Source organism: Bubalus kerabau, chromosome 12 (assembly GCF_029407905.1).
Source record: "Bubalus kerabau isolate K-KA32 ecotype Philippines breed swamp buffalo chromosome 12, PCC_UOA_SB_1v2, whole genome shotgun sequence".
Taxonomy (NCBI): Eukaryota; Metazoa; Chordata; class Mammalia; order Artiodactyla; family Bovidae; genus Bubalus; species Bubalus kerabau.
Genome location: NC_073635.1, coordinates 33,484,773 through 33,502,697, shown reverse-complemented (window position 1 = coordinate 33,502,697; position 17,925 = coordinate 33,484,773). Strand labels below are relative to the sequence as shown.

The window sequence follows — 17,925 nt, the reverse complement described above, 5'->3', positions numbered from 1 at the left end:
TCACAAGCCTGCAGTGTGTGTGAGCAGTTCCACTGAACAGACCTGTGATTTACTGGGCTTTTGTGTTTCTTCCCTTTGGCTGTTATTTACTCAACTCCTTGAAGTTACTTGCAGAGCTTATTCCAAGAAAAGGAGTGGGAGTCATACCAGAATGCACATTCCTTATTAGCTCCCTGCTAATTAAAAAAGAACTAGTTCTGGAACTAGAGCTCCCTTGATGAAATAATCAAAATGTGAAATTTGAATTTTAAACTTTCTTGGAGACTCGAATGCATTTTGCTTGCTGGTATTAAATTTTATTTTTTCCTTTTTAGCTTTAATTTTGATTGCTGTTACTACTGATACCTGAGCCAGTGGTGATGCTACCTAGGGGACATTTCTGCAACCCATAAGTCAACAGCTACACGGTAAGAGTGTGTGCATTTCATCATTAAAGCCATTTAATTTCTGTAACATTGTAGTTCAAAATGTTAATTTGAAATAGGATAAAGTATGTTAGTGTTTCTAAATATTAAATATTAATATAGTTTAATGTATAAATATTAACAGCCAGGCAATATATCAAGCTTTTGTTCCTAGTCAACAGTAAGAATTTGAAAGAGGAAAACTGAAATTTGATCTATTCATTTCCGGTTAATTTTTATGTGAACCACAAATGTGGCTATGCAGTTTCTGACTCATTAAACTGGGTCTCATTTTCTCCCCTGTATATTTTGCACATTTATTTCAGAATTTTCCTAGTCAGTGAAACAAAACAAGAAAAATAAATATAAGGTATACGGATAGGGAAAGAGTCGAAAGCAAATTCAGGGTTCCCCTTGCCAGGGGCCTCAGAAATGTGGGTTTGCCCGCTAGCCTCTGATACAGCAGGGAGGGTAGGGGCTGGGAGTCGCTGTTGAATACCAGCCCGTACTATCTACTACATTTTGGTTTCTGTGGTTGTGATCTGAAACTCACGAAAGTAAGGCAATACATTTATATCACTTGTGGGTTTAAATTACTATTTTCTTTTAAGTTTAAAGGTAAAAGTCAGCATCATCTATTGGGAGGTCTTATTTCGGCATTTTCTTCTTTCTGTTAATGTAACTGGAAAGCTGTGTATAGTACTTAAAAGTCGCGCATTGGTTTCAACTTCATTAAATAGCCTTTGCTTTTTAAAGAAAAAGGCTATCTGAAACAATGCTTAGATGTCCTCTCAAATTCTATGAGAGTATAACAGCATTATTTGTTAACTCTGTTATAACTGTCACTTAGCTTTGGTGGAGTTAACAGTTGTTTTGTATGCTTGCTGTCCTGTCTTAGAATATACCGACATGTTTTGTGTAATAATATAGGATACACTGGAGGAGGGCGCAGCAACCCACTCCAGTTTTCTTGCCTGGAGAATCCCATGGACAGAGGAGCCTGGCGGGCTACAATCCATGGGGTTGCAAAGAGTGGGACACAACTGAAGCAATTTAGCGCACACACACCATCTTGATAAACTGCTGAAAACATTGAAAAACCTTCCTCAGAGCACCTCGGAGACTGTGGACCCTCACTTGGTGATGCTGACGGAGGATGTTAGTTGCAGAAACATACTAAGACTTTGGCACCTGCCACAGCTGGTTTGGAGTTGAAGTTCTTGCACTTACTAGTCATGTCACTCTGGATAAGTTACTTTTTGAGCCCTGAGTTCTTTATCTGTTAAGTTTATCTTTATCTGCCAGCCTATAAAGTTGTAGTGGGTGTCAATGACATATAAAATGCTTATATATGGATTGATAACATGTTCCCATTTATCATGTGTAACCAGTCATCAGCTTTATGATTTTGTTTCTTTGGTTGATTTTTTGTAAAATGACCTGTCCGAACATGGGTTGGAAAAGAAGTTCCAGGCACAGATCATTTCAGAAAGGAGTGAGTTTATTGAGAACAAAGAGCAGAGATCATGTGGGCACCCCGAGTGCAGTGGGCTGGCCTCCTGACCGACCAGGGAGAATCAGTGCTTTTTGGGTGTTAATTGAATGCTTTTGAACTGTGGTGTTGGAGAACTCTTAAGAGTCCCTAGGACTGCAAGGAGATCCAACCAGTCCATCCTAAAGGATAAGGACTGATGTTGAAGCTGAAACTCAAATACTTTAGCCACCTGATGCAAAAAAATGACTCATTGTAAAAAGACCCTGATGCTGGGAAAGATTGAAGGCAGGAGGAGAAGGGGATGACAGAGGATGACATGGTTGGCTGGCATCACCGATGCAATGGACATGAGTTTGAGTAGGCTCCGGGAGTTGGTGATGGACAGAGAAGCCTGGCATGCTACATTCCATGAGATTGCAAAGAGTCGGACACGACTGAGCGACTGAACTGAGCCAATTTGTATAGCTTAAAGACAAAGAAAATTTCTGCTGAAAGGGTGGCATTAGGTGATTGGTTAGGGTGCTATAGGGAGAGTACTGGGATGGGCATTTTTGCCTAATTTGAGGTCAGGAAAACTGTCTGGTAAGGATCAGGGGGGCTATTTGGCAACAGTTACAAGGGGCCCAGTCAGTTCTGGAGATGACCTTAGTACTGGGCTCAGCTTCTGTGGCCTTGGGGCAGGACTCTGCATCACCTGGAAACCCGAATGATCCTTTTGGAGATGATCATAATCCACCTTTCGTACTGTGTTGGAACCAACAAGATGCCGGGTGTGCTCTTTGAGACCAAGTGTTGCAAATTTTAGATATTTCACTAGTACATCTCTTCCTGCTTTCATGGTGCAAACAATTGAGTGTAGTTAACTAAAATAGCCGTTCAGTTTATCTTAACTTTCTTTCACGAGCACAGCTTCTAGTTGCCAAAAATACTGCCATCAGGATGCTTTTGGTTTCTAAAAATACAGAGACTCTACAGATTCATAGCACGTGTGCTGGGGAACAGTTGATAGGTTCTACAGATTTACTGCTATTTTGACCTTATTTTATGTCATTCATATGAATCACCAACATTTCGCTATTTTTGACCAACAAAAATGGTAATTTTATATGGTGCAAGTTGATATTTCAGGCTATGCCGATAGTGTTTTCTTTACACGATTGGCAAATGATCTGCTTTTGTATCTTATAGTTCATTTCCTGCAGGACCTTAAATTTATTTTTAATGCATTTTGGACTTTCGTTAATTTCTTTGGCGAATGTCATTCTCAGTTGGTTGCTGTAAAGGAGTAGGGTGGAGAAAAAGGAGAGCTGCATCTTCTTAACAAGAAGAAGAGATGCTGACTTATCTCCAGGAAGACTCTCAATTTATGGTCAAGTGAGTGAACAGAAACAAAAACTAGAGCCTTCTGAGAATTAAACCTTGAGGTCATAGGTCACATAGTAGAGTCTGAGTCCCTGAGAATTCTTGGAGATTCATGTTTTTCGGAAAGCCCTATCTCCCTCACACGTCTTAAAGCACTCCCGATGGTTTCAGCTTCTTCATGTTGTTCTTAGGAAAATAATGCAGTGGCCACTCAGCTTAATCTTGTGTTTGTCAAGTGTCTGTAGGTCACATGTTTATTGTACTTCGTATCAGAAGTTTACTATTGTAGTTTTATTTAAAAGAGCATTCACGTAACAGACGCTTACTGTGGATCCTAATGAATACTGCAGTAATAATACGGCAGAAGGCAGCTCGTGAGCCTGGCCTGCTCATCACAGTGTGATCACAGCCCGGTCGTGGTGCTGATAAACCGTCCTCCCCTTCCTGTCCAATTAAATAGGAGAGGGAGGGATGGGGCTAGTTCTTTAGTGTGGCAAGTAAGCCTCGATTCCTTCACAGGAGGAGTGTCTGGGGGTTTGGGGTCCACTTTTCGGCATTCCTGGCCTTGCTGGTGTGCAGTCTCATCACAGCCCTTGCAGGTGAGCAGCAGGGGTTGTTGCTTCCACGTTGTAGGTGAGGACTGGGGTTTAGTGGAAGAACTCGGATTCGGCTCAGTGGTCTGGCTTGTCCGGCTGCAGTGCGGGAGGGAGGCAGGGCCCGGCAGAGCAGCTGCCTCTGCTCGGCGCTCACCCTTTTTGCAGTACTGACTTGTGCCCGGTGAGGGGGGAACGCATCCCCTGAGGAGGAGGGAGCTCTGCAGGAGGAAACTTTTCCTCGGAACCGAGCTAGCGTTTCTGTCTGCCAGATTCACCGAGCCATTAACCGTGGCCGTTTGTGTTGCTCTTCTGGAGCCACGCCCGATGAGTTGCTAAATTTATCTTTTTTCTGTGTGTGTAGTTTTTTTTGGTCTGTTGTAGTCTTTTGTCTCTTGTCTGTGGCTGACAGTAATTCTTTCTACCTGACCATCATGTCAGAAGCTAAATAGGGAATACGTTTCCAGGCATCTCCCAATTTGTATTCTGCTCTGCATCTCTCATCCAGGATCCAGTTTTAAGCAGTTTTATTGGGTGTAACTGACCAACAGTAAGGGATGCGTGTTTGAGATGTCCCGTCTGACGAACTCTGACCCATGCACATGGCCATGAAACCACCAGCACAGACCAGACGTGAGCTCACATACCGTCACCACGGACGGCTCCTCTGGCCTCGGTCAACCCTCCCCAGTCGCTCCCCGACCTCCAGGCAGCCTCCGATCTTCCCTGTGTCTCTTTAGATGGGTTTGTGTTTCCAGAATGTGACTGTAAAGGGAAGCACTCTTGTGTGTGTCTGCGCTTCTTCGTCTGACACCAGACATGTGGGTTTTCCAATGGCAGGCAGTTTGGCGACACCAGCCTCCAGGCATGCAGTTGACCTCAGTTCTGACATGTGTCTGGTGGAGGGCAGTCACCCCACAGGTGAAGGGTCCATCCTTCACGATCCCCTGCCCGCGCCCCACCAGCTTCCTTTGTCACCTGCGCTTTGGCCGACTAGCTGTAACTTTAAGGTTCCCACAGCCCCATCTGAGCTTCATGGTGCCCAGAGCCCAGGAAGCCAGTTTTCCCACCAGACTCATGGCAGGGTTGTTAGAAGGACCTTGAAGGATATGATGAGCAGTTTGATGATGAGAACAAAGGGCGAAGTCTTGTGGGTCCTGAGCCCCTGGAGCTTCTGTCCCTGTGAGCATGGGGCACACCACCCTCCTGGCGTGTAAATGCATCTGGTGCATGAAGCTGGGAGCCCTTGAACCCCATCCTTTTGGGAGTATGGAGACTTCATGACGAACACAGTGCATTAGGACATCAGCCATGGGTGATGGAATTCAGCCTCCAGCCCCTGTCCTCTCTTCGGGGATTCGGGGGTGGGACTGAAGCTTCTAGCCTTCTACTCACTGGGTTGGTTCCCCTGGTAACCAGCCCCCCATCCTTAGGGAGGGTCCGGAGTCACTTCACTAACATCCACAGGTGTAGTTCAACAGGGTTGGCTTGTTTGTGGCAAAAGACACCTTTATAGTTCTTGTCACTTAGGAATTCTGAGAGTTTTTGGAGCTCTGTGCCATCGATGGAGATGAAGACCAAATATATATATTTGTTACTGTAAATCACAGCATCATAGTTACGGAGATGGAGTCCTTCTGGCTGTGCTGTTTTTGGTCTGACTTTGGTTCAGCATGATCATCCCAGATCCGTTCACGTTGTTTCCCGGATCAGTGATTCATTCCTCGCTGTTGCTGAGAAGTGCTGTTTGTTTATCTGCTCACCTGTTGATGAATTTGGGCTTGTTTCTATTCTGGGGTTGTTTTTGGCTTTTACAGATGAAGATGTATGATCGTTCGTGTACAGGTCTTTTTTGGGCGTGTGCTTTTACTTTTGCATGAGTTCCCAGGCATGGAGTAGGTCCTAGGGTCATCCTGAGAAGTGTGTGTTTAATCTTTTAAGAACCTGCCAGACTGCCATAGTGACTGGGTCATTTTCCATTCCCTTCAGCAGAGAACTGCGCTCTGCCTACATCCTTACCAAACATTCAGTGTGGCCAGTGGTTTTGCCTTCGTCCATTCTAACAGGTGTGCCCGCCACCTCCTAGTGGTTCCAGCTTGTGTCTCCTTCATGATTAATGACTGATGGCTCTGGGGCTTCTTCTTACAGCAGACAAGCAATGAGACAGGAGCCAGTGGTGAACGCGTAGGGGCAGAGATGTCATCCTTGACCTCCGTTCTCTGCCTTTTCAGTTAGAACTGGGTGTTAGCATCCACCTGAAGGGTCCACGTGTCAAGGAAAGGTGAACGACCATTTCATATGTATCACTGTGTTAGTCCATAGACAGAACTCTGCCTTCCCCACCCAGAGATACTTACTATTTAGTTGTAGAGGGTTTTGAGGAAAGACTGGATGATTTTTTAAAAATAATGGGATGCTGCTTCTAAGTCTTGGAAGGCAGCTGTGCTCACCACTGTACCTCTGATCTGCTTCTAAGCCATGGCTGTGAACTGCACTCCTCCACCCCCCTGATGTTTACTGAGTGGCCTCCATGTGCCACGCATGGGGTTGGCGATGCAGTGTAACCCTGCCCCTATCCCCTCTTCCCCACCAGTGAAGTCTTTCCAGTGTTTTAACTTCCCAGGAAATGAGAAATACCTTAAACTAGCACTTGTCACCCTGGATTGTAACTTCATTTATATGCCTGTCTCTCTCACTGAACCTTTAATTCCTTGAGGAAAGGGATTTTTGTCTTATTTTTTGATGTTTATTCTCTGCATTTCCACTGGCTGAAGTATAATCAAAGTGCAGATGTTTGGCGTGCAGGCGAATCCAATGTGGATGTTTCTGGAGGCCAGCTAAGTGTATCTAACTGGGAGGAAGGAAAGCCTATGAGAGCTTGGGACCCTGCAAGAACAGCAGCTCTGTCGATCAGAAGAGGAACCTGAGGCCCATCTCAGTTAAGACTATGTGGTATTAGTGGCAGGACCCTGGTGCCTTTCTGTCTCTCATCCTGCAGAAGTGGACGGACCATGTTGTAGTAGCAAAGCCTGGACGTTGATCCCAGTGAACCATGACTGATGAACCATCCACGGTCCTTCCCCTGCTTCGCCCCTCACTTTGTCATGACTTTGATCTGAAACTTAACTAGGAAGAGGCCAGGCGGTGTCACTGTAGAAGGTCACGGAACGGGCTGGGCCTTGGGGAAGCCCAGGTTTCCCCTCTGACTGCGGACATGTGACCTCCTGGGGACATCAGCTGGCAAGCGGAGTGCTGTAAAACCGGGGACCAGCCGCAACCTTGCCCTTCACAGTGGACAGTACGGCAGAGTCAGAGCACGGGCTCTGTGTGGCCACTTCTGCTGGGATCATGTTTATTCTGAGGACAGAATTCCTGCATACCTGTCAACGTGATCACAGATCCAAACACGGGAAGTCAGCACAGTGATCTCCCAGAAAAAGTGGAGCATCACCGAAAGATAATGAGGTCATTTCACTGAGAATATACAGTGGGGACTTCCCTGATGGTCCAGGGGGTAAGAATCTCTTGGCAGTGCAGGGGACGCAGGTCTGATCCCTGGTTGAGGAACTAAGACCCCACATGGCGCAGAGCCCCTAAGCCCAGGCGCTACAACTCCTGAGCCTGAGAGCTGCAACTGCTGAAGCCCGTGCACCTGGAGCCCATGCTCTGCAACAAGAAAAGCCGCTGCAGTGAGAAGCCCACATAACACAGCTAGAGAGGAGCCCCCATTTGCCACAACTAGAGAAAGCCCATGAGCAGCAGTGTAGACCCAGGGCAACCAAAGGTAATAAATTAAAAAAGAAGACACAGGAATCTTAAATGTTGTGTATATGTTCAACAGCAGACCTTCAAAATACATAAACACAAACTGATGGAGCTCAAGAGAGAAATTGACAGATCCACAGTGATCACTGACAACTTCAACACCCCCTCAGTAATTCATGAAATGAGTGTATTAAAAATCAGCTAAGGATACAGAACATCTCAGCAGCCGCATCAGTCATTGCAGCTGATACACAATCTTTTGAAGCATGTGTGAGGCATTCACCAAGACACACCATTTTCTGGGCTGTAAAACAAAACAGATTTAAAAGAATTAAAATCAGACAAAGCATGCCCTCTGATTACAACAAAATTCAACTGAAAACCACCAGCAGTAAGATATCTGGAAAAACTGACTAATTGTGTTTGTCTCACTCAGTTGGCTGCTCACCCAAAAGACATCTTCCAGATGGTTCACATGGACAGGGATGGTCACGGAAAGGGATGTTCTGAGAACTTCATACTGTTTTAAACATCCGTGGAGTTGCTTCCATAATTTCTTTCTTTTTTTTTTTTGAGAAAAAAGGTATTCCAGTTAATCATGCTATGGGATAACTGAAGAGCTTCGTTGTATGGAATTTTATTTTATTTTTTTGTATGGAATTTTAAAAAGAGATTAGATGAGTTATTGGAAGATAGGAAAGTTGCCTGAAAGTGGAAAGCATATTGATATGATTCTGAAATTCTTTAATCATTTGACTTGAATTGTAATGAAGAGTACTACTGGAGTTAAATGCCAATGTGCAGGCATCTTCTTGCATAATGAGTAAAATCAGAGGAAAAATTCGGGTTTAGATTAATTGTACAGTAAGCAAAATTAGATGGGAAATAATTTTAAGGATTTTATTTTTGTCATGCCTAACTAGAAATCGTGCATACATCATTTTTCTATAAAAGTAGGATGTGCTATCCGTACATCTTTGAAATCTGTAACGTTTATATAAGTAGTTCGACATCTGTTGCATGTTTAGACAGTTTGCTCACACAGAAGCGATAGGATAAAGTGGATTCCTGGGCAAGAGTCGACTTTCCAGGGAGTCGAAGTTCCAGGCGTGTTACACTGGGACTGTGAGCTTCTGAAACCATCTTTTTCATTTTCAGATCGTGAGCCATGCCCTTAGTGAAGAGGAACATCGAGCCCCGGCACCTGTGCCGGGGGGCCCTGCCCGAGGGCATCACCAGCGAGCTCGAGTGTGTGACCAACAGCACCCTGGCTGCCATCATCCGCCAGCTGAGCAGTCTGAGTGAGTCCCCTCGCCTCGGGCTCCCTCCTTTCTGATTACCAGTGACGTATTAATTTTAATGACTTTAGCCAAGTGATTTCGGTTCAGTAGTTCTGGGATTGTCCAAAGAAGAGGCTTTGGAGGAAAGAGCCTTCCTCCCTCCTGAAAATTTCCCGGCGTGAAATGAGCTATCTGCCCTCTCTGGTCTGCTGACACTGGCTTGGTGTGATCAAGTTGGAACTGACCGATTTACAGATGATTAGATAAGACCAACGGAGAAGGCAATGGCACCCCACTCAGTACTCTTGCCTGGAAAATCCCATGGATGGAGGAGCCTGGTAGGCTGTAGTCCATGGGGTCGCTAAGGGTTGGACATGACTGAGTGACTTTACTTTGACTTTTCACTTTCACTCATTGGAGAAGGAAATGGCAACCCACTCCAGTGTTCTTGACTGGAGAATCCCAGGGAGCCTCGTGGGCGGCCATCTCTGGGGTCGCACAGAGTCAGACACAACTGAAGCGACTTAGCAGCAGCAGCAGATAAGACCAAGGAGAAGGCAATGGCAACCCACTCCAGTACTCTTGCTGGAAAACCCCATGGACGGAGGAATCCAGTAGGCTGCAGTCCATGGGGTCGCACAGAGTCGGCCATAACTGAAGCAACTTAGCAGTAGCAGCAAATAAGACCAAATGAGTAGTTTAAAGTAGTGTTCATTTTTAAAAGCTTATTATACATAAGGATAAAATAATTGGTAGTTGTTTTTTTTAAATGAGTTATTTATTACACTCGCACAGGACTAACCGTTTTTTTTTTTTTAATGTAGTGAATTGAGAACTGTGCTGTGACTGTCATAGAGTGGAGGCTCGATACGTGTTTGTTGATTGAATAAGATTTCAAATGAATCAGAGGATCCAGCCTGAGGATCCAGTGAGACTTGCTGATTTTAACCTTCTAAAGGTTAAAGTGCAGGTACTGATTCCGAATGGAGGTCAGCAGTGAGCCGTGTGACACATATGCAGTGCCACGTACGCGTCACACGCATGGGTTACAGACACATAAGCAAGCACAAGCATAAGGAGAGGGCTTCCCTTTTTTCCAGTTTTGAACATTAGTATGAGATACACAAGGCATACTCCATTTCTTAAGACTCATATGTGCATGAAAATGCTTTTCCTCCAAAGCTTTTTGAAGTTGCAGTCTTTCTGCCTAACTTTTACATTCACGTCGTGATCTTATTTTCTCACTTCATCCCACTCCTTTTCGGTTTAGATGGTTCACACTGCATTTTGGGTGACAGGTTTTCACAGTTAAATTTTCAGAACCTCTGTTAATAATGAGAAAATCCTCCATGAAATTTCACATCCTGGTCGCCTCAAGCACAGGAGAGTGGTTTAAAACAACAACAACAACAACAACTCAAGTACTTTTATTTGTTTTGAAGAAGAAACACAATAGATGAGTTGTTTTTTTTTTCTTTAAAACAATTGTACTATGTTGTTATGGATATATTTTTGCTATATATCCATGCCTGTAATCATTGGCTGAGGCCAGAGTAACCTGGAAATTACTTAAAATGTGTTTCAAAATAGATTTCTTCTGGAGTCTGAACTAATTATAATTGATTTTTGGTAGGGGTTGTTGATAAAATTGGAGAAGGCAATGGCACCCCACTCCAGTACTCTTGCCTGGAAAATCCCATGGTCGGAGGAGCCTGGTAGACTGCAGTCCATGGGGTCGCGAAGAGTCAGACATGACTGAGCAACTTCACTTTCACTTTTCACTTTCATGCATTGGAGAAGGAAATGACAACCCCCTCCAGTGTTCTTGCCTGGAGAATCCCAGGGACGGCAGAGCCTGGTGGGCTGCCGTTTATGGGGTCGCACAGAGTCGGACACGACTGAAGTGACTTAGCAGCAGTTGATAAAATGTGTAGATTCGTGTTACAGGAGGATACCACGTAGATTATTGAAGGGTGAACGTGTTTCTGTGTGCCTTTATGTGTTTCTGTAAGAATGCTTTTCAGTCTCTTGTTTTTATGCCTGAAACGTCTGTGGGCATGGGGTCTAAGTGAGGAAAACAGCATAAACCATGACGGTTTTTAATAATCGTGCCGTGTTCCGTGTGCAGTGTTGTGTCAGTTGCGTCTGTGGGGCCTGTTTGTAAGCGGAGCTGCCCACACGGTCTTGTCTGTTCCGTGGAGTCCCCTTAGGGCAGACTGAGGGCAGCCCCTCCTAGGGTATCTGAATCTTCACCCTTGGGACCCACGGGTGTGCTGTGTCACTCAGCAGGCAGAGGGTTGAGGCTGCTTGTCAACTCACCTCACAAGAAGCAGGTTACCCTGGGCTGTCCAGGTGGGCCCATTGAACACCGGGGTGTCCTTTAATCTGGAGTCACTAGTTCTCTAGTGCAACGGTCCCCAACCCCTGGGCCGCAGACCACTACCTGCTGTCAGGTCAGTGGTGATGTTAAATTAGAGGTAAAGAGCAAAGAAACTAGTGTGTCGGATCATCCGGAAACCAGCCCCCTTACCCTGATCCGTGGAAAAATTGTCTGCCACATAATCGGTCCCCTGGTGTCCAAAAGGCTAGGGAGCACTGGTCTCATGGGCCTAGGGGAGAAAGAACAGAGCTGGGGCCAGAAGGCGTCTCTTTGGTCTTTTCGGGCCTGGTGCACCTCTGGTGTCTCTCTGGTTCTCTTTACATCTGTAGGGGGACAGTTCAGCGTCATGAGGGGATCAGATCAGATCAGTTGCTCAGTCGTGTCCGACTCTTTGCGACCCCATGAATCGCGGCACACCAGGCCTCCCTGTCCATCACCAACTCCCGGAGTTCACTCAGACTCACGTCCATCGAGTCAGTGATGCCATCCAGCCATCTCATCCTCTGTCGTCCCCTTCTCCTCCTGCCCCCAATCCCTCCCAGCATCAGGGTCCTTTCTAATGAGTCAACTCTTCGCATGAGGTAGCCAAAGTACCAGAGTTTCAGCTTTAGCATCATTCCTTCCAAAGAAATCCCAGGGTTGATAAAAGATACCAAATAGTCCCTCAGAATGCAAACAGAACTACCATGTGACCCAGTGATTCCACTCCTGGATTTATATCCAGAAGAAAATGTAAATACTAACTTGAAAAAGTTTTTCAACAACCCCAGTGTTCATAGCAGCACTGTTTACAACCACTGAGCATGGAAGCAGCCTGACTGTCCATTGACGACCAATGGATAGAGACAACGGGCTATAGACACAGTAGAATATTGCTTTGCCATAAAAAAGAATGAAAGTCTGCCATTTGCAGCAATGTGGATGGACCAAAAGAGTATTATACTTGGTGAAATAAGTGTCAGAGAAGGACATACTGTGCCATCCCTTATATGTGGAATCTAGAAAATGAATGTATATTGCAAACCAGAAACAGACTCACAGATACAGAAAACAAGCTAGTGGTTACCAGTGGGCAGAGGGAGGGGCAAGATAGGGGCATGGGATTAAGAGATACAAACTACTGTGTATAAAGCAGATAAGCAACAAGAATCTTCTATATACAGCACAGGGAATTATAGCCATTATCTTGTAGCAGCTTTTAATGCAGTATATAGCCTGTAAAAATATTGAATCACTGTGTAATATAACTGAAATGAAAATAATATGTAAATCAACTTTACTTCAGTGAGGGGGCGGGGGGAAATTAGTGTGTTACTTGGTTTTCCAGCAATGGAGTATTGATTTTTTTTCCTTCAAATAATGGCAGTTTAATGTAGCAATTAACATTGAATCGAGAGTGCTTTTTCATCATTTTCCTTGATTAATGATCTGAGTGCTCTTGTTCTTATCACCTAGCTGCTCAATTAAAATTAGTGTCTTGCAGTCAAATTCCTTCTGACATTATAATGTAATTCGAATAGAATTTGCTTTAAAAAGGAGACAGAGCGTTTGTGTCAAATCCATTTCTGTGCCTCCCAAGTCAGTTTCCACTTCTCTCTCTACGTTCTTGCAGTAATAGCTTTCTTTTCCTTTCTTACGAAGGCCTCCAAGATGGCACAAGGAAAGGAATTAGACCTTAGGTACCCCCTGCCCAGAGTTTTTGGTTATATTTGATGGTACTAATAAAATAGTATAGAGAACTTAGCACAGGATAACATGAAAGGAAAAAATTACAATTTTTTTATTAATCACAGGAAGTCATTGATAATGGTTCATATATATCATTCTAAAAGTGATTTCTCATACATCTGGTTTTGTAGCCTATACTCGGTATATATTCAGCATCTAAGATACATTTTTAATAGCTAGAGATTACTGTATTATATTGATATACCATGAATAACCATTATCTTGCTGTTGGGCATATATATGTTTCTTTGTTTGGGGAGACACTGTCATAATTCTTGTATAAAACTAGTACTGACATCTCAAATCTTTTTTGGCATCTCTCTCTTTTTTTAAAAAGATTTCTTTCATCTTATATGTCATCAAGCTTCCTCCCACAGAGATAAGATCATCCTTACCAATGGTATAAAAATTTTGAGACTCTATCAGTTTTAAACATGAGTCTCTTAAAAAAAAACTATTACAAAACCTATTTTCCATTTAATTTCTACATTAAGTACTTGTATAAATGAGAAGGAAAGTCTGTTTTCTTCTCAGTTTTTAAATTAGTGATTAATATTTTTATTAATACTCTTTATGTATTATGTCTCATATCAAAGCAAATGCTAAATTGAATGAAAATACTCCCTTGATGGCTTTCAGCGTAACACATTTGCTTTATGTAATTGGATCTGAAGTTCAGGGTTGTGTTAATTGATTGATTATACCAAGTGCAGTTCTAGTCAGAAGAGAGATTTTAAGTGTTTTGAAGGCATGCACTGAATAGATTTCTTGGATGTTTTTAGCCAAATGAAATATTTGAGGGGAAAAAGGGAAGATTAAACATAATATATTCAAGAGATAGATCACAAGTTCATCACCATGCAGGTTCAGGCTAGGTTAAGGGTGCTTTAAGAGAAGAGGTGTTTATGTACTAGACAGAGTTGACTAGAAGAAACAGCATGAATTTTTTAAAAATTTACTGCCTCAAACTGAGATACATGTTTGCATTTCTTGTGGATAAAAATAGAAAGCCAGTGAAGGAGGTAAGCATTCCTGTGTACCTGTACGTGTAAAGTAAGGCTCTGTTGGCCACAGAATTGGAGGCAAGTAGAAGAATCCCCTCCTCACAAAGACAGGGCTGTTGGAAACTGAAGTGTTTTCCCTAACCCATCACTGTTTTCCCTAACCCATCACTCACCTGGAGCATCAGAAGTGTTTCCTCAACAGAAGTAATGACACCAGGGTTGTTTCTCACCTCTCCCCGCCCTGGGCCGACTGTAACGTGGCAGGATTTAAACGCAAACTAATTCTTCCTAGCTCACGTGGAGAGCCAGCCATCAAACCTCTCTGCCTTTATCAGCTGTGTTCTTCCCATCTCATGAGTTCATAGGCCTTCGGTAACGTATCATAAGTGACTTACAGGTGTCTCTCTGATCATTGTGATCTGCACTGTTATTATCACCTAAAAACATTGAGGGAAGATTTTCAAGGTTTTTAATGTTTTTTTCTAAGATTGTCCAAACCATGACACCACTCTTCTATCAGTCCATGACTGTGATCATCAGCAGTCTCAGCTGTGTACCTCCTTGATGCAGGGCCTTTCATAAGGGTAGGTCTACTATGTCTGCTTCATTCTCTACCAGCCTTTTACACACATGATCCAGCCAAAAATAGGAGAGTCATGGGAAGGGAGAAAAGCGTGACACTCGATCAAGAAAAAGAGAAGTTACAGAAAGAAGCAGGAACCACAGATGACCCCAGCCTGGCATTCCAGACGTGGAACTCACACCCACCTGCACAAGAAAAGATCTCAGCAGCTTCTCTTAGATCTTCAGAGAACTGAGGTCACAGGATAAACCACTGCCCCAGAACTGGGAAAGACAGATTCCAAGGATCACAACTTACCAGGATATGGGAGGTTTGAACGACACTGCCAGCTAGGCTGACTTCATCCATGTTTGTAGAACACAAAACTCCCACCTGCAGAATATATGTTCTTTTAATGCTCCCTCTCTAAGATGGGGCATGTGCTTGGCCATAAAATAATACATTTGAAGAGACTCATACCACCAAGAGCATGATGTTAATGAGAAAATAATTCTAATAATCTTTCTAGATAGTTCTCACATATTGGAAAATCAAACAGCAGCTTCTAAATTAATCCTTGGGTCAAAGAAGAACCCAAAAAGGAAATTGCAAACTCTCACTGCACCGGTAATGGACACACAGAATCACCAACGTATTTGTGGGATTTATGTAAAGAGGTGCTCAGAGGGAAGTTTGTATCTTTAAGTGCTCGTGTCAGAAAAGGAGAGGGACATGAAATCGGCAGCCTTCCTCAGGTGGGCATTCAGGGCTGCTCGGCAGTCACGCTGTAATTCCTGCACTAATTCGTTTCCTGCCTGTTTCACATCTTTTCTCCCCGCAGCCCCCCATCCCAGATTGTGAGCGAATGATTTGCTTATTTCACTGGGAAAATAAAAGCTATTCCAGGAGAACCAGACATCCCCTTCTGCCGTCTCAGCCCTCTGCTTTGCCTCTGCACCGGCACTTCCTGCCCTGTCTGCTTACGGCGGTGGTTCCAGGACTGGGATTACCCGCTTCTTGCCTGCTTCACACACCCCTGACACCTGTCTGCATCCTTCCTACCAAATACTCGTTTATTGAGAGATCACCCTCTGCCTGTTGCCCCGTTCCTTGCTCCTTTCCTTCCCAACAAGATTTTTTGAGCTTGGACTCAAACTCGTGTGGTACAGATAAATCCCTAATTGGTTCTTTGTCAGTTAAGAATGAATCAGTGGCTCTTACCTCTCCGTGGTCTTTAATTCAGAATTACTTTGGTTCAGCTATTATCGGACTTGCCATTGGAAGAGTGAGTCAAATTAAGCTCTTCGAACGAGTTACTGTTCGTAGAACTGAGTGCTGTGGTTGCAACATTTTATTCTCGTTCATCAGAAAATATAGTTCCTCCTATTTTCTTCTCTTTAGTCACTTGTCAGCTTCCAGCAGCTAGTAGAAGATTAAGTTTGCAAGTCTTTAATTTCTGTTTGTTTTTATAAATCGAGAACTTCCAAAGGGAGTAGAGTGTCTGTTGTGTTTTTTCAAATAGGATTAAGCAGTGAAGGTGGAGGGTCCGTGATATTGATCCTTTTTGGCCTGTTTAGCATCTGCGGAGTGTGTTTTGAGAACATTCAAGTCGCTTCGGGAAAAGGCTGTGCTGTCCATGCCTGAGTTGTCAGTGGTACACACTGTTGCTATTAATTAGATTTCTGCAGCGCTGAAGGGAAAGGGGTTTTCTTGGAGTTGCACTGGAATTTTTTTTTTAAACCATGAATGGTCAAGTAGAAAAAAATTAGTTGGTTCCATCTTGATTACATCTGACATTCCAAAAAAACAGCTGCTAGACTTGAATCCAAACCATTTGGAACACGGTACTTTGTCTACAGGTCGTCCAGCTGAATGGGCAGGCGTTTTCCCAAATGGGCTTCAGAAAACAGTCTGAAAGGCGTTACTGGTGTTTCAGAAAACAGTCAGTTTGAAAATGTGATGTGCACAGTGCTTGTCCTGCGGAACCCCAACACACGCGAGCATGTTAAAGATTTTGAGATGCCTGAGGCATATACATGTTTAATCTTTCTAGTCCAGCATTTCCCAAATGTACCTGAGCAGGGAGCCTTTGTTGGTTGTGTCCTTGTGAATGAGAAAACACTGGTGCAGGTTATGTGTTTTTATTCAAGAGATGCTGAGCACTGGCTAGCGCAATCAGTGCAGAGACCACGGGTGTGGCCCACGCCCTTACAGGACTTGTGTAAAAAAGCCAAGAGGAGGGGTGTAGGATGCGTCCTGTGACTAAGATGTCCTCTGGGTATCTGAGGACACAGGGAGGGGCCTCTGATCTCACAGACCCCAGTCTGCTTCCCGAAGGATGGGTTTTAAGTATGTGCATTTTTGTTCGTTTCTTCAAATCTCTTTTTGAGCACCTACAATAAGCCAGACACGCCCTAGACCTTGGCGATTGATGCAGCAGTACATAGAGTCCCCCTCTCCTGGATCGTGTGTTCTTGTGGAAGGAGGCAGGCCGGAAACAGGATCACTAAATACAAGTGTATAACTTACTATGTGGCGGTGAGTGCCCAGAGAACAACATAGTAGGGAGGGGACGGGGGGTGTGTGGGTTTGTTTACATCTGTGAGTGTGTATACAGAGAGGTGATTGCCATTTAGCTAGAGAACATCTCCCTTGGAAGATGACATTTGGGTCTAGACCTGGGTGACAGAAGTGGTCCCAGTGGGAGGTACAGAAGATGTGAAAGCCTGGGCAGGAGCGGGCAGGTCTGAGTATCCGCAGGGCCGTGTGGTTGGCGAGGAACGTGGGAGGGAGATGGCAGCAGGGGATGGGCCCTGGAGGTCACTGGGCTGGACCCAGCAGAACCTTCTGAGTCACTGCCGGCCTTCATCTCTTCTTCTGAGTGAGGGGACAGCATGGAAGGGGTTTGAACATGCAGAGGACTAACGGCATCTGTGAGCAAGTGGGAAGGGTTTAGGCAGTGTGTTCTGCTGGAGCCCAGAAAAAGGACAGAGAGAAAGTGCACGGGGTCCCCGTGCCTGCTCAGAGCCTTGGGTTTGGTGTTGAGGTGATGGGAGCAGTGAAGGGTCGGGATAGCAGCATCCTGACATGCAGATCTAAGGATGGAAGGCGAATCTGGACCCGGGAAAACAAAGCTGTTGATGTAATTCAGGAGAGAAACGGGAAGGGCCAGAGCTCAGTGAGTGGAGCGCAGGAGAGGTTTGGTGTCTGCCCGTGGAGGGAGAGAGCAGTCACGGGTCACTCTGTTCTTTCTGGGGCTTCGTCTCGGGCGGACCATGCCTTTGCACGTAGAGGTGTGGGTTTGAGTTAATGGGAACATGAATGCCTATGAGAACTTGTCCAGGGATTACGA

General features: G+C 44.5%; 1 protein-coding gene across 4 annotated transcripts in view; it reads left to right on the top strand.

The window, feature by feature from the left end:
• Positions 1-17,925, top strand: part of WASF3 (WASP family member 3) — a 75,402-nt gene that overhangs the window by 34,517 nt on the left and 22,960 nt on the right. For 3 of the 4 annotated variants that reach the window (XM_055542504.1, XM_055542502.1, XM_055542503.1), the window contains exons 2-3: positions 315-407; positions 8,778-8,920. In XM_055542504.1, the coding sequence (XP_055398479.1) occupies positions 8,788-8,920 (133 nt within the window). In that variant the 5' untranslated portion in view covers positions 315-407; positions 8,778-8,787. The remainder of the gene's footprint in view (positions 1-314; positions 408-8,777; positions 8,921-17,925) is intronic. The other variant, XM_055542505.1, reaches the window with a different exon arrangement.